The 15,878-nt window shown below is 29.8% G+C and overlaps 2 protein-coding genes across 15 annotated transcripts in view; one reads left to right on the top strand and one right to left on the bottom strand.

Moving 5' to 3' along the window:
* The window catches only part of LOC105193353 (rho guanine nucleotide exchange factor 17), a 64,874-nt gene extending 61,576 nt beyond the window's left edge, over positions 1-3,298 (top strand). For all 12 annotated transcript variants that reach the window (XM_039454085.1, XM_039454086.1, XM_039454084.1 and 9 more), the window contains one exon: positions 1,147-3,298. The gene's annotated coding sequence lies outside the window, so the exon portion shown is untranslated. The remainder of the gene's footprint in view (positions 1-1,146) is intronic.
* Positions 3,299-3,574: 276 nt separating this feature from the next.
* LOC105193552 (prostaglandin E2 receptor EP2 subtype) lies at positions 3,575-15,878 on the bottom strand. Of its 3 annotated transcripts, none has more exons than XM_026135472.2 (7): positions 15,484-15,878; positions 14,340-14,980; positions 13,328-13,573; positions 10,092-10,266; positions 9,546-9,790; positions 6,633-6,858; positions 3,575-6,324 (listed from the first exon to the last, which is right to left on the bottom strand). In XM_026135472.2, exons 2-7 carry the CDS (start codon positions 14,529-14,531, stop codon positions 6,215-6,217), a joined length of 1,194 nt encoding a protein of 397 aa, XP_025991257.1. In that variant the 5' UTR covers positions 14,532-14,980; positions 15,484-15,878; the 3' UTR covers positions 3,575-6,214. The 3 variants fall into 3 exon arrangements, with proteins under 3 accessions (XP_025991257.1, XP_025991254.1, XP_039310029.1); XM_026135469.2 differs by having other exon boundaries at positions 10,092-10,269; positions 15,484-15,877; XM_039454095.1 differs by having other exon boundaries at positions 10,092-10,269; positions 15,640-15,877.

Here is a 15,878-nt window from a genome sequence, read left to right as displayed (position 1 = left end):
TTCTTTATATCCCAGTAGCATTTAATTGCACATGATTTCTTACCTATGTTGCCATATTTTTGTACATTGTACATATTTTTTGTAGCAACGATTTGATTTCTAATTTTGTACGATAAAATTGATCTCTTTTTTTTTCTTTTACGCTTTTACTTGAAAATTAAAAAAAATTTGTTTCTTCGCACACAATAAAATTCTTCTATTTATTAAATTTATATGTTATTTTTTGATTCTTTTATTTAATGTGACAAGATACAAAAAATAATTCTAGTTATAAAAAAAACAAGTTGAAATATCTTTAATTGTATTGGAATTTTTTATTTATTCAATTTGATTAAAATTAACCTGTTACTAACCATTATATCTCAAATTGTAAATCTGAAATTAAAATTTACTGTTTGATCATTGATTTTCTAAAATTATATACAGCATGAAAAGAATTTATTCAAAAATATCGCGATATTTAATTTATCTTAATGTAAATTTAGTAATTATTTATAATTTATGAAAAAGATCACTATATTTTATTTATCATAATATAGTTAAATTTAATAATTTTCAGCAAACGGAATGGATTTAAAATATTTAAAATAGATAGATTCAAAATATCAAGAATTTGTAATGCGGCAATGGCCGCATGAATCCATTTCTATCCAGTTACAATTTAACAATTTCTTGAATCTGTTTTAATGAAGTGAGATTGAAATTATGGGATTACTATTCTTTTCAATCAAAAAAATGTTATGCAGGCCATATAATCCATTTTAAATCTATAAAACGGGATTAAAATAAAGTGATTTTTACTTTTTCAATCTAAAAGAAATTTTCGCAGATCATCCGATCTACTTTACTCCATGACACAGGATTGAATTGACTTAACTGCTATCTTTTAATCCAAAATGTATTCAAACGAATTAAAATAGATTACACATTTTCAAACCATTTTCGTTTATTAAGTTATTAATAATTTTGGACATTATCACGTATCCACAGTTACGCACTGGTACGAATAATAATAAAATTTATGAACGGATCAAACTTATTCTAGAAAGATGTAGAACATGTCCAATCCTTGACGAATCTATCTATATAGACATCCATTATAAGTAAATCGTACAAGATCTGATCAGAGATCGTCACGCATTGCAGGCAAGGGTCGAGGTAAACGAAAGCCGGCATGACACGCCGTGGAAATCGTTGTTGTATGCGCAGCACGCAGGTGAACGCCGTTGTCTGATCGTGGACGATCAAGACGCATCGGCGCGCCAGGTTTTCAGGGAACGCGGGAGGGTTCTCTGGCTGATACTAACCGAGTGGGTCAAGGGCAAGATGCGGGAACTGCACTACTCCCAAGACGTAAGGAAGTATCGGCTGCAATTCGCGCGGGAGTCTGACCGATCGAGGACGGTCACCAACCTGTCTCTATCATCGTGCAATTTATAAGAGCGGATCTGCTATTTCTTGACCATGAGCAATCACGTCGGTCTTACGCGAGATCGTTTACCAACGACGAGTGCTCGATGGCCATCGATTTTTTTTTTTTTTTCTTGCTTTCTCCAGTATGTATTTGAAATTATTTGGAGATAAACGTATAATGAAGCAATTGTGACGTGATATTTAGATGGGAGCGTTTGGTATATTTTCCCTTTACATTGTGAATTGTTAAATTATTATCGACCTGCGTTTGCACAGATTAAAAAAGTATAATAAAATATTTATTTATTTATTTTGGTTTACTCGGTTTAAATATTTGTGATTATTTTGTACGGATTCTGAAGTACTTTGTGGATCGAGCACGTGCCTTTGGTAAATTACTAATATCGAACGAATTGCGGGATCGAATCTTATATTGGAAATAGTAAGATCCGATCCTTGATGTAGTTTTCGATGTCGATAAATGTCCGTTATACACACGAGGACATACTCTCTAAATTTTTTGGAGTGGAATTTCATCTAAAAGAGTGAAATTCCACTCTAAAAGTGTGAAAATCCTGCCACTCTTTATCAAGACTGGCAGGATTTTCACACTTTTAGAATGGGATTCCACTCCAAAAATTTTAGAGAGTAGATCCGAAATCGGCCCACGTGTTAAGAGGGCATATTATACACCTAGAAAAACAGGGCCTAACTTTGTGAATTTTTACGCAGCGATTGAACGTCGTTTTTTTTTTTTTTTTAAACATGATTTAGGAAAATTTGAATAGCGACATCATTTTGTATTACTTTTGAATAAAATTTAAATGACAAATAGATAATAATATGATTTTTACAATGGAATAAACACCTCTCTATCACTTTCCGTTTGGCTACAAAAAATTTGCAAAGTTTGACCCTTGTTTTGGGACTCGTCTAGATGTATATAAGTCCCCTTAAAATGATAATATATTCCAAAACAACACAAAGGTCCAAAGAACGTTTATAAAAACGTTTGTAAAAACATTTACGAGATCTATAGAAATGGAACCACTTTTAAGTATTTTTACGATGCTTTTTCAGATGTTTGTGTCGTTCGGGTTGGATCCGTGTGCGTATTTTCTTTTAGCTCTGCACTTTCTAATAACTCGTACATTTAAAATGAAACAAAAAAATATAATCAAACTTTTAAGAAAAAGAGTCTCATAGGAGAAAATTGTCGAAAAATATAGAAAGTGTGATTTAAATGAAACAGATCTTCCATTTCAGACCGGATCATGTAAAAACTATCGACGCTGAAAAAATCGACGGAATACGGTACCTGGACGTTAAATCGAGCTTATATATGTGTACATGTATCAAAGGCCTACATCAATTAGTAGATATAGAGATCTATATTTCTTACAAGTACTAAAGTGCCAAAAAGAAGAAAAAAGGGAAAAAAAGAGAACGAATTCCGCTCCCCGTTTGTCGATCGACTGCAAAAGTACTGACGTACTTCATTATTTCCAGTACGTGGTATAATGTAACTCGATGTGTTCGTGTTAATTGTTTAAGAGTTTATCGAGTTCGTCTACATCAAGTGCATTGAAATTCAAAATAGACGGATTTATTTATTTGAAGGAGATGAGGAGTAAAGAAATCTGAAGCTCTTTCGCGCATTAGAGGTGACTGTTTGTATTTTATCTACGCGCGCGCGCGCGTACGTATGGAGGTATATGTGTGCGTGCGTATGTGTGGACTTCATTATCTTCTAATTAAAAAACTACAAGTCGGTAAAAAATAAATTTACAATTTCAAACTAATAGAAGTGTCAATAATTATTCTATCATGAAGTTGCCATTATGTACACCTTTCTTTTCTTTATGCGCTGTTTATAGAAAAAAAAGAAAAAAAAATTGTACTCCAATATTGAAAATCTATTGTATATTTTCAAACCTAACTGTGATGGATGTTTAAAGACTACTGTATTTTCAAAAATTTAGCTTTTTTCAATATTTCAATAATTCAACATAATAATATTAAATAAGGAATATTTAACAATTTGATAATAACAAAAAGTATTTGATTAATTTACTATTTGTCATAATATAATTACTTGTCTATTTACTTTTTTGAATTTTTCAAGAATTGTGTAATTTATTTTATGGTAAAAAAGGTACTATAAAATAAATAAATTTTTATTAAAGTTTTACAGCTTTATAGCTCCATTACTGATGATTTGATCGTTTATATTTTTTGCAATCTACAAGACTTCGCAATCAATGTTGTACTGAATAATACAATAATTTAATAGCACATTTAATTCAAGAATGGATTCGATAATGAGCCTGAAGAATATTTAATAAGAATCCACGTTCGACAATTTATATAATTACTAATTACATAAGCGTTCGAAGAATGCATTGCTATTTTGACAAGTTAGAAATGTGCAACATTGATTGCCACAAGTCCATCCAACTGCAAGTGATTTAAAAAATTAACCGTATAATACATACAACATAAATAAAATATAAACATACCTGACAATAATTAATTGATAATGAACCTCAAAGTAACTGTATACGAGACCAACCGAGAAATCGTGTGTATGCGTAGCTATTAACGTTTTGCCATCCTTTGTTGATCTGAAAATGAGATTAATGCAACGGCCAAACAATTATTTCAATTCTGTGTGAATGCAATGATTTTTACATAGCGTTGTATTTATTTAATTCGTTGCGATATAAAAATAAGTTGATTCGAGTGAGAAGAATACAATTCCATAAGTTGAATAAAATAGCTGTTGCAGATATTGTGTTAGAGTAAATTTGTTATCACACTACACACACAATTTCGGCTTTTATGCCTTATTATTTCGTAAAAACAAATGAATCTTTTTAGATCGAGAAATATTTACCGTTTTATGCAATTTCACGGTTTTTCCTATTCTTCCATTCGCCTATTCTATTTAATGTACATATGTCAGTTGTAATGTTAAAACTAGAATTTCAAATGCACTTATTATTATTGCATAAAATGGATATTTTATCAGAAAAATATTATCGAATTACATCAATTTTTTGTCAAAACAATACCAACAAAAGTATATGTATATGTACGTTTGTGAATGATATATAATCGAGGAGAACTTCGATCTTCAAGGAATCGAGCTCCAAGCTCCAAAATATGGATGTAACAAACATCGCGAAGAATGAGAAAAAATGTTATGCTGCGTTTTTAATTATAAATTTAATTGGCTATTATTATAATTAAAAGCAAATTACATTAAAAAATATTTTTTTTTTATATAATATATATTTATAACATTAAATGTAACAAAAAGTTTTTTAAAAGTACTTACAATATCTGATTGAAAATCATAATTTAACGTAATGTTTTAGCGAAGACATATAAATGTATATACAACGTCTTTCTCTTTACACGGATATCAACATACTTTTTTAACATATACAAATAAATTACAGCACACATATATATTGATGTAAACGTAACTACAATAACATCTTCTCTACAAGCGATTAATGTTACATCCTGTGTATCTCCGTTACTTTGATGTCAAAATAACATTTTTTACGATCTTTTGACGCCAAAATAACGACGAATAATGTCAGCTTGCTATTTGGGACGCGTAATGTACACAAATATTAGTTAAACTATGCATTTGTGAAGTATATAATATATTTCTTTCGAGCGATTCGACTTTTCGACAGTAAGTAATTTATTTTTGAAATTGTGGCGAACAGCGAGCTGCCTATCGACATAATTGTACTCGTATTACATATAATTTCATTCGATTCTTGATTTTTATCTCGCGCTGCGCTTTGCTACTTCGCTCGTTATAATGTATTTGGTTACTGCGACGTGACGATATTTTAGATTCTGCATAGAGTGCGAAATGTGTACGTTTGCATTCTATTGTTTCTGTACACGAGAATATTCGTGAATGTATGTCTGTTCTGGAGGAACGGAAGGTGAGTCGTGATCTAGGTAATTTCAGATTAACGTTTATTTGAAAGTTGTTAAAAGCGCAAGTGCTACCGCGACACATCGCACGGTATACGCAAAATACATTAACACATGTATGTATGATATTATGTACAAATAACGATATTCGTTTAAAATAAAGTCGTTTACAAATATACCGACGACATTCCTACGCTCTAGGTTGCAATTGCACACACAACACGGAATATAGCATAGAAGTATGTAGAATAGATATTCTCTCTTATGGTACATTGCAATCAAAACTGGACAATATTTTAAATACATGCGATTGACATAAATCTTTAAAATTATCTTTTCATTTTATATTCTAAACTAAATTTAGATGTAAGAGCATACGTACTTTTTATATTTCTCGTAAAACGTATTATCTCTTCAAACGTATTATCCACTAGGACATCGTCATTTGTATCTGCATTCTATACTTACAATTTTTAGTATTAGAAAAACGTTTCTCATCCAGCCATTACATTACACTTTGGTTAGCGCGATCAATTGTGTATTCCGCCATCAGTCTCGCGCGGTCGTTACTGACTAGAAGTTTACGTAGCAAATATTCCAATATTTTTTATTTACAAATGAAAATTTTCTTCTTTTCGAGTAATTTTTGCCAAACAGTTAAATTTTGATTTTGTGTACGAAAAATCAACGTCACTTTCACTTGCCTTGTGCAAATGAACGGAGTTGATCAGACATTGGGCGAATGTTTTCTATCCTTGAAGCGATTAAAATGTTTTTATGCGCGGATTGCGTCATGATTTTTCAATCGTTTCAGGAAGATCATTCGCGTAGGCCGATCTCAGAGGGATGCTTTAGCCAGATGCGAATCGTGCTCTTCACTGACTGGAGTTGAAGGAGCCTCGGTGTTCGGTGTGGGCAGATCACCGCTGCTAAATTGGTGATCTGTACCTGTTGCATAAAATAGTTTTTTGGCAATGCTATGTATTTATTTTACCTTAGCAGCTACAATATTATTTTTTAAGTTCCATTTTATACATTATTTCATTTTTTATCAAATTTTATTTAATATCATCGTAATAAAAAGTAAAATAAATGTTATATACGTAAATATATATAATCTGATGTAATATTTACTTCAAGCGCAATCGAATATTACGTAAATCATTTTTATTACTATATTTCTCAGACGTTGAGACATGAATAAAAATATGTGGCATTTTTAATATTCAAACTTTAATCATTCGTTATTGTCTCACCTGTAAATGAGTCGGAACGACTTTGATTTGGCCAGCAGATCCTGCACAGTGGTTTCAACAATCGGAATCTTGGTCGTGGCATTCGTAAAAGTACGTAAATATATGGATCCAGAGTGAAATGAACGCATAAAAGAATATCGGCCATGATCTGGAAGATTCTAATAAATTTCCATGAAATATCCGTAGCTTTAAGTCGTATTGCGTATTGAGTCAACGGAATAGAAATCTAGAGAAAAAAATAAAAAGAGTTTAACAATTTAGATTTTACTAATTTAATTAAAACAATAAAAAAATAATTCAATTATTATTGATAATTAAAAATCGTAATCAAGTATCTACAGGAAGAGGCATTTGCTATATGTCATTAAAACTTTTTTTTAATAAAAAGTTTCATAAATAAAATAAATGATAAGCAAAAATATGAAAAAAGCCAATATCGGTTTTGCAACAGTCTGAGATTTGATGTCTAATAATAATTTTTATGTGACTTTTGTTTACAATCTCTAACCACTATAAACTGTGGATTGTAAACAAAAGTTACACAAAAATTATCTATTATTAGTCACCGAGATCCACCACAGTGCAAGATTAATATTGACTTTTTTTATATGTATTTATGTTTCATAATTTTATTGGTCACAATCTCATTTATAATTGTTAAAAATAAATTATTTACACAAAATATTTTTAGTAATATAATTATTTAGAGATAATCAATATTTTTCTAAGTAAGATGACATATCTTCATTGGTGTTATGTAAGGTTCGTAAAAAAATAAATTTAATAACTATATAAGATATGTTGACTTTAAGATAAATTTAAACATTAAAAAATTACATTTAAATATAATTTTAAAAAATAAATAAATTATATTTTTAATGAAATGCCCAGACAACACAGTACCGTTTTAAAAACATATTTAAAATGTACATTTTGAACAATTTGAGTATATTAAAAATATCCAGATTAAATTCTTGGATATCTTAGAAACGTTTCAAAAATATCCAGTGTTATCGTTTTGGACTTTTTAAAAATGATCATTTTAAGACGTAACGAACTAAAACTGAACTAAAATGGACTAAATTAATACCTAAAACAGATTCAAGTAGATCAAGTAGCTAGCTTAATAATATTACTGTGTTATACGAATTTTAGACTATAATTTAAACAAAATAATTTTTATAGATTTTTATTGTTGAAAATGATTTCGTAAATGGAATTGCTTTATCACATCACATTTTTTTAGCTATTTTAGCTCAAAAGTATCTAAATATGTTATTTTTGGCAACATTAAGTCCAATTTTCTCAACTATGTGATAGTATATAACAAAATCTCGTAAAATAATGAAAGATAAAAAATGCTGTGCCTATAATATTTGCCTTTTTGGAAGAAACAACTTTTCTCTTTGGTTTTTGATATTTTTTTGTATTATTAAAAACAACAGAAATATTTTAAATAATTAAATTACAAGAAATAGCTTATGTATAACTGACATCTAATTTAATTGAAGAAAAATGCATTTGTTGATTTGTATCTATTTTCTATCTATTTTGCGAATTAATTTTCTCTGTGCGTAAAATTTTCCGTCACCTGGCAAAACTATCAACAGGATGAAATCAATTCAGAGACGATCAGAATATTAGCTCGCGGATGTCTCGATGGCTTGTACGTGAAACTATTTTCAAATATTCATCATTTATCCGTGTCGACCTTCGCTTTTAACGGAAGCGCGCAATATTCTTGTACTGGTTAGATGTAATTTAATAATGATTATTGTTTCCGGCAAGAAGATATTTGCTGTAAATTAATTAATTTGTTTAAAAATAAAATTCAATTATTTAATTTGTTCAAGAGTTCTTATTTAAACATTAATATACTTTTATATTATATTTATTATTATTTATAATTATATTTATTTATTATTTGCAATTATTATTTGCTGATATTTCATCTTTTACTTGTCTTATTATTATTTATAGTTTAAAAATTATAACAAATTTACATCCTATATATATATAACTTTTTCATTATTTTATCTTTGAACATCTTGAGATAAACGCGTGCGTCCTCTTTTATAAAAAATATCTGCTCATGTAAAATTTAATATGTTATCAAAAAGTTCTAACATCGCATATGGAAGCGCCAAATTTGCTCATTTTGCTATAGAAATCAGTTCTTTCATCTCAATGCTATAAAGATTAAAATGGATGATTACAAAAGTCGTAGATGTAACAGGAAACGTCGACTAAAACAACACTTTGCAAGCAAATCACGTGGATGCTATCAATTCCCTCGTAGAATTGGCGAAAGTGGAATCTCTTGACGAAAATTTCTCAAGGACATGTTATAGCTGCAATAATGAAAAGATATGTAACTAGAAACGAGAGAGACTTGTATTTCAATGAAAGACTCTCTTAACTATAAGAGAAAAGTAAATTGAAATCTATCCTTCAGTAGAAACGCAACACTCTACCTTTATACTGGGATTTGATACGGTTTACTTTGTATAGACAACTCACTCCTCTTATTACTCGAAACGATCCTTCAATCCTTCAATAAACCCTTACTGCGTGTATACAATACGCACAAAAGATCGATTAGGTTGATTTTTTCTATTGCTTTTATTTGTATTTTATTTTTTCTATTTTTGTTAAAGTTCGATAATATAATCACAAAATGAGAAAGCACGTGAAAGGATAAAAGAAAAATTAATATTATTTTATTTTATTAGCTTCTTTTATTAAATCATTTTTTTGCATTTTATTGTTTTAATATTTTTAATAATTATTTCATCTTTCAAATTTATTTATTATTTATATCTTTTACTATTAGATATTATTGCTTTCTTATACATTTTTCTTATACATTCGTAAATTTAAATTATGTAATTATAATTAGGTTGATAAACTTACCATGTGTGGCATCCAACAGATAACAAATGATATCGATAATACAGCCATAAGTCTTGCGAATGCTCTCTCTTCAGTTGTGGCAACTATTTCCGGAGGATCTGGTGGTCCAGCTACGGTCAGCAAAGGTTTCGCTCTTGACGAAGCTTTGGAGATTCTCCTAAGGGCAATTGTGCGACGACTTAATTTACTCAAAGCTCTAGAAACCGCCAAGTTGCACCAGACAATGGATAAACACAAGAGAGTACCTGTAATTTGAAGAAATTAAAGTATTTAATAATCTAAAAATAATTTTTTTATAATTGAATCATGTTTGCTAGAACACAATTCTAATTATAATAATTACTAGATACTTATTATAACGTAATTTTATTATTAACGTTAATGTTATATTGTAATTAACCAAAAAGAGAGTAATCTCCGAAAACTAAATAATTTTTAAAAAATTATTTAATTTGTGTAGATTATTTCTTTGTGTAGGATTTAAAAGAAATATTAATAACTCTTTTTTTATTATCTTTTATCTTATTTTTTTATTCATCTACTCACCGAAAATGAACCATACATAAGCATAAGCGATATCACTCGGCTCGGTAGCCTCTCTGTAACGTACGCATTGTTTGGGTTTATAATACAATCCGAAGCCCATAACCGGAAGACTAGTCAATGCCAATGCGACCAACCAAAGAGCCAACATACAACGCACAATTACCGGATACGTCACCTGCTGGAAGATACATGCGTGTTATCCATTAAGACAGAGACACACAACAATACGGTTATTGATTCTTTATTAAGAACATTCAATTTGCGATAACTATACGAGGAAGAAGTCGAGAAATATCAATTTTGTACAATTTATTTCATCACAGGTCAACAAAAAAGCTAGGGTTTTAAAAATACTTTAAAATAATATGTATTTGTTTTAAATTATTATTTAAATATTAATTAAATTATCATTTTAAAAGGTTTGTAAAACCTTCCTGCAGATATGATGTATACGCTTTTGTGCGATAGATTGTATAATGTGTTATATTGTAATTAACAAAAAACAGTAATCTCCAAAAAGTAAATAATTTTTAAAATATTATTTAATTTTTGTACATTATTTCTTTGTGTAGGATTTAAAAAAAATGTAATATTAATAACTCTTTTTTATTATCTTTTATCTTATTTTTTTATTCATCTACTCACCGAAAATAAACCATTTTTTCAAAAAATATTAAATTTGATGTTTTATTTTCCTATCCCAGATCTCATCTATTATATCTTTAATAATCTATAAAACCATCAAAAGTGAAATCACAGTTTATGAAAATCATGAAATTAGTTATGAAATTTTTAAGAGAAGCTGTTAAGTTTATTATTACACGTAAATTGTTATTCTTTTGTCCTACATGATTTGTGCGCTGGCTAACTTTTTTCTTTTCAAGGACCTTTCAGTAAGGAGAAGAAAGAGAAGAATCAAGGAATTAAGAAAAAAGATTGGAACAATTCAAAGTAATTTACCAATGCGAGTTTACGTAGTTATTGGTGCGAGTACAATAAGATTATTATATGAGATTTTCCGTGTTCAACAATAACTGATATAACTTGAATATTTTCATACAGCAAATCGATGATAACACCGCCAAGTTATTGCAGTATTGTAGTGTCCAGACGTTTCGATCCATAATGTGGATCCTCCTTAGAGATAACAAACCGGTGCAAATTCTGTGGATATGAGCTCTCCTCCCAAGTTACTTATTTACGTCCCATAATTACATTAATTTAAAAATAAAAGATTTATGTCCAAAATTTTAAAGTTTTTTTTCTTCATAATTGAATCTGTTAACAATACCGTGAGGATTGTTTTAAGTTAAGATAATTATATTTTGAATGGACCGACGTTTAGAATTAATGTATGATAAACATTTACTTTGAATTCAGGGAAAAAAGATTAGAATCACGAAAAGACAATTCGTTCGGTTTTATCATCTAGTGCTGTATATAAATGCAAGTCTCACTGACACGTGACACAACCGGGAAATGAGGTGAAAATGTAGACCATGTATAAAGTTTGTTACTTAACAAAAATGTTTTGTTAAGTAGGTCAACTTTGACATGTAAAAAGATAACATAGGTATATTCTCACTGACGCGTTGTTTTGATGAACTGCGTCGTTCGAGGTGTTTCCAGAACATCGTTCTGCGCAAAATCTTTATGGAATTTTCAAGGGCAATCGCTCGCTCTTAAAAACAGTAAAAACAGTACTTGTCTCGAATTAAATCACGCCCAATATTGACCAGAAATCAGGTCTGCGCTTGATTCCGCAGACGCTCATAGCCACAGATCTGTCGATTCTTCGTTTGCAATTTTGTATTTTATGCGTACGATTTACGCATGATGTAATATCACAAAATATCACAAAACTCAGAAACACTATTTATAAACGGAAACGCAACTTGTTCCATTAATATTTTAAAATACATAATATAATATAATTAATTTTTTAAATATAACAGATATCCCAACATCACCGGGAAGTGTACCAACTAATTCAAATAACGACAATGCTATACTAGTGAAAAGTAGATTTTTTTGCTCAATGACTTTTTACATAAATTTACAAACATTTACAACATTTCTCAAATCGTGACGCATACTTATTAAACTTGAAACTTTTTATGAAAAACCAAGAAATGTAATATTACAAAATTAAACTGTTACTCGATATAATAATTTTGATGCTTACAAGCATCTCTACTATCTCCCCTTATCCCGAAAAACTATTTATTGTAAAATATTTATTGAGAAAAAAAATTATCTCGATCAGGGTCGAGGTAATGTTCGAAAAGATAAAAGTCTGGCAAGTATGCGGCGCGTGATTTGGAAAATCTTGTAAATGTTTGTAAATTCATTTAAAATTATTGACCACCAAGATCTGCTTTCGACCGGCATAGCCTTTTTGTTATTCAAATTGATCTTTTAATATATAAAGTTTTTTTTGTATTCACAAACTTATAACTTCATTAATCTGTTATGAAAGGACGTGTAAATAACGTGGGTTGCAAATTATCACCTTAATTTAATGGCATTCTTAAGAATGTCTCAAATTAGACGGAGTTTTCTCGGGAAAAAACAATATTTGGTGATGTGCGACATAACAGTAGCAGTAATCATCTCCAATTACTTGCAATCTTGGATACTGCGTCTGAAGATGATCACGCTGTGTAAATTGACGTCAACTTATGTCGCACTGCGATCAATACCTCCCTCCTTAATTAGTGACCGTGAAATTATTCGAATTTATTAATTCGATGGAACAATATTTCAAGAGTCTTTAGTACTTCTAGATCAACATACGCTGTGATAATTTACGCAAAAATAGGTTTCTAACTCGTCAATCAATCGTTCTTCTTCCTTATATTCCGTCTTTATCTGTAAAATACGATCGTTCTATAAGCGTCATAGCTTTGGAGTGCCCCTACGGCGCACGTGTATAAATGTTCTCATACGCGTTAGTTCGTCGACATTAAGCGAGATCGTGTCGTGAATCATAAACGCGTGATTTACTTTGGCAATACGCTTGTTGTTAGTGCGTTGACTTTTAGTCCGCCATTAAAAATAAACGAGAATCCATTTCTCCAATAGAATACAAAAAATTAAAAAATTTTTCTATTTCCTTTTATTTAGTTTGCATGAAGAAATTAGTTATAATTTATTTCTCTTTCGTATAAATAATTATCTGCAATATGTAATTACAACGATTACGATATTAGATATTATCTTCAACTTAGGCTTACCTTTTGATAAACGAAGGGTCTGGTCAAAGCTAACCATCTCTCCACCGCCATGACGATGGCGACGCAGCCGCTGAAGAGGCCAAAAAGTCGCCAGACAACTCGCAGAGAACAAAATATTCTTGTAGATGTCACATAGCCCGTCACGTCGTAAATTGTAACATACATCTGCACCAACATTCCCAATAACGCCGCGAGATCGTTGGTTGCCAGACAACGTAGCATCAGCAAATGCTTACGATTTCTTCTCTGAAATGAAACAAAGTTTGTACGGCGTCATTTTATTTTTCACTATACGGAAAGCAAGAAACTTTTCGCTAAAACAACATTAAATTGAAAAAATATATTAATGTTTCATGATTATACATATGATAGAAATATACATTTTATATTAAACTATTAATATAATTTATTAGTAAAATGTTGGATTATTTGTTTCTTTAAAATACGTTTATTATAATTTTTTATTTTTTATAAACTGTTGTACAAAAAACATCGTAAAATGCTTTACGAAAGAGTAAACTTTCTGTTGGCCAAAGATCAAGCGTAAATATGGATCATTTATCGGATTTAATATATCAGATAATCAAATATCTTACAAGATAATTTGATGATCAATTAGAAGAAAACATTTCCGTTATTTTTTCCGTTTAAACCAACATTTCTTGGATTTAATTAAATCGCATTATTCTTAAAAATATTCTATTTAAAAAAATGTATTTTTTTTAGATTTTAATTTAACTTTTATCTTTGGCTAAAAAAATAACAAAAATGTATTGAGTACTTAAGTACATTTTTGAAGAATGTTTTAATAATTAATGCAGTAAATAATTCTTTACTATACTTCATATTATTAACTGAGGAAAATAAATTTTTATTTAAGAAGAATGATGTTATAATTTAATGTGATATATAATTTTACTTTAATTATATTCTGATTCTAATTGGATTCTGATTGACAAAAAATTATATTAATCAACGCAAATTGATAAATAATCTTGTTTCTATGAATTACCTTGTCCCGATGAAAAAGTATAGCCAGAGCTGACACGTTACCAACAACGCCAGTTACATAGACGAAGGTTAATACAAGCTGAGATACGAATGTCACATGTTTCCTTGGTGTAACACTCGTCACCATATTGGCTATCGTTGTATTATTAAACTCAAAAGTTGATAAAGTATCATTCTGCCAGTTTTCCGCCATGATTGCGATTTATTAAGAAATTTAATTGTTTATTTCCTCAATTTCGTCGAAAGTGCTAATCTAATAAAGTATCCGGAATACAATCGCAATGGCCTGACCTTATAACTTGCCGGCTGATTCACGTCAATTATAATCCGATGTAAACGTCACTCCTCTTTAGAACATGCCGATACCAGTTCTCACTTTTCTCCTGAACTTACGCGAGATTGTTTCTGTTTAATTTGAAATATTAGCTTCACTCACACTTCAATCAATTAATACAAATTTTTTTTTCTTCCCGAGTTTATTCCGGATTAGAACAACGGGTTCGAAGAAAACGGACAGAGATTCCTTCACTCATATAAGGAATGCAAGCGCATACATTACGCATGCATTTACATTACGCGTGCAGTTTCAGTTCGTTGCACTTTTGTATTAGAATTTCCAGGTAGTACAATTCCTTTGTTTTCCTGTTATGCAATACAACACCCGTATTTAATAACGTTCTCGAAGATAATGTTTAAAATGAAATCAACAAGATTTACATTTTCGTACATAAATTTGTGACTAATTGTAAAAAATAAAAATCAGAATTTAAAAATATGAATAATAAAGAAAATTAATTGTGAAGAGATTAAAACTGAGAAAGCTCTAAATTGTGAATATTATAATATATAACTTGTAAAATATTTTAATAATGAGAGATATATTATACAGCGATAGAAAGATTTTAAAATTTATTAGTCATAAATTATCAAAGCACTCTGGAAATTAAGACTATAAAAATTTAATGTTTTATTAAAAATTGTTATGTTTGAGAATATTATTTCTAACAGTTTAATTTTATAACGAAATATTTATGTACAATATAAAAGTCTGGAACAATCATGTTTACAGCAAAGACAGTCAATTTTATTAAATAAATAATAAATATAAATAATTATAATATTAATAAATTATTTATTGTAAAAACCTTGAAATATTTTGAAATTCTACAATTCCTTGAATTTTTTGAAATAGATTTCGACGCGGATGAAATCGCACAATCTTCTCTTTGTAAGTTCAATTTTGAGAATTCTTCCAGTCATTTGTCGTCTCGTGCCATTTAAGATTCCTCAAGATAAATAACCTTGCACGACTTTTGAACTGTTCTCTCTGTCAGTCAGGGTTCTTAATCCAATTTTCGTATCGACAAGCAACGCCGATCACCCGTCGCGCTCTTCTCGTCGCAGGAAATCCTGGAGAGTCAACGATCAACGATGCAAACCTGCGAACCTTTCGATTGAAAATAGATACGAGGGGTTTAAGGGATATCAAAAAGATTCCTTCGATCAGTGGAGTCACCGCTTGACTGATCGGAACCACGCG

Source organism: Solenopsis invicta, chromosome 10, assembly GCF_016802725.1.
Source record: "Solenopsis invicta isolate M01_SB chromosome 10, UNIL_Sinv_3.0, whole genome shotgun sequence".
NCBI lineage: Eukaryota > Metazoa > Arthropoda > Insecta > Hymenoptera > Formicidae > Solenopsis > Solenopsis invicta.
This window is presented reverse-complemented; position numbering and strand designations above follow the sequence as displayed.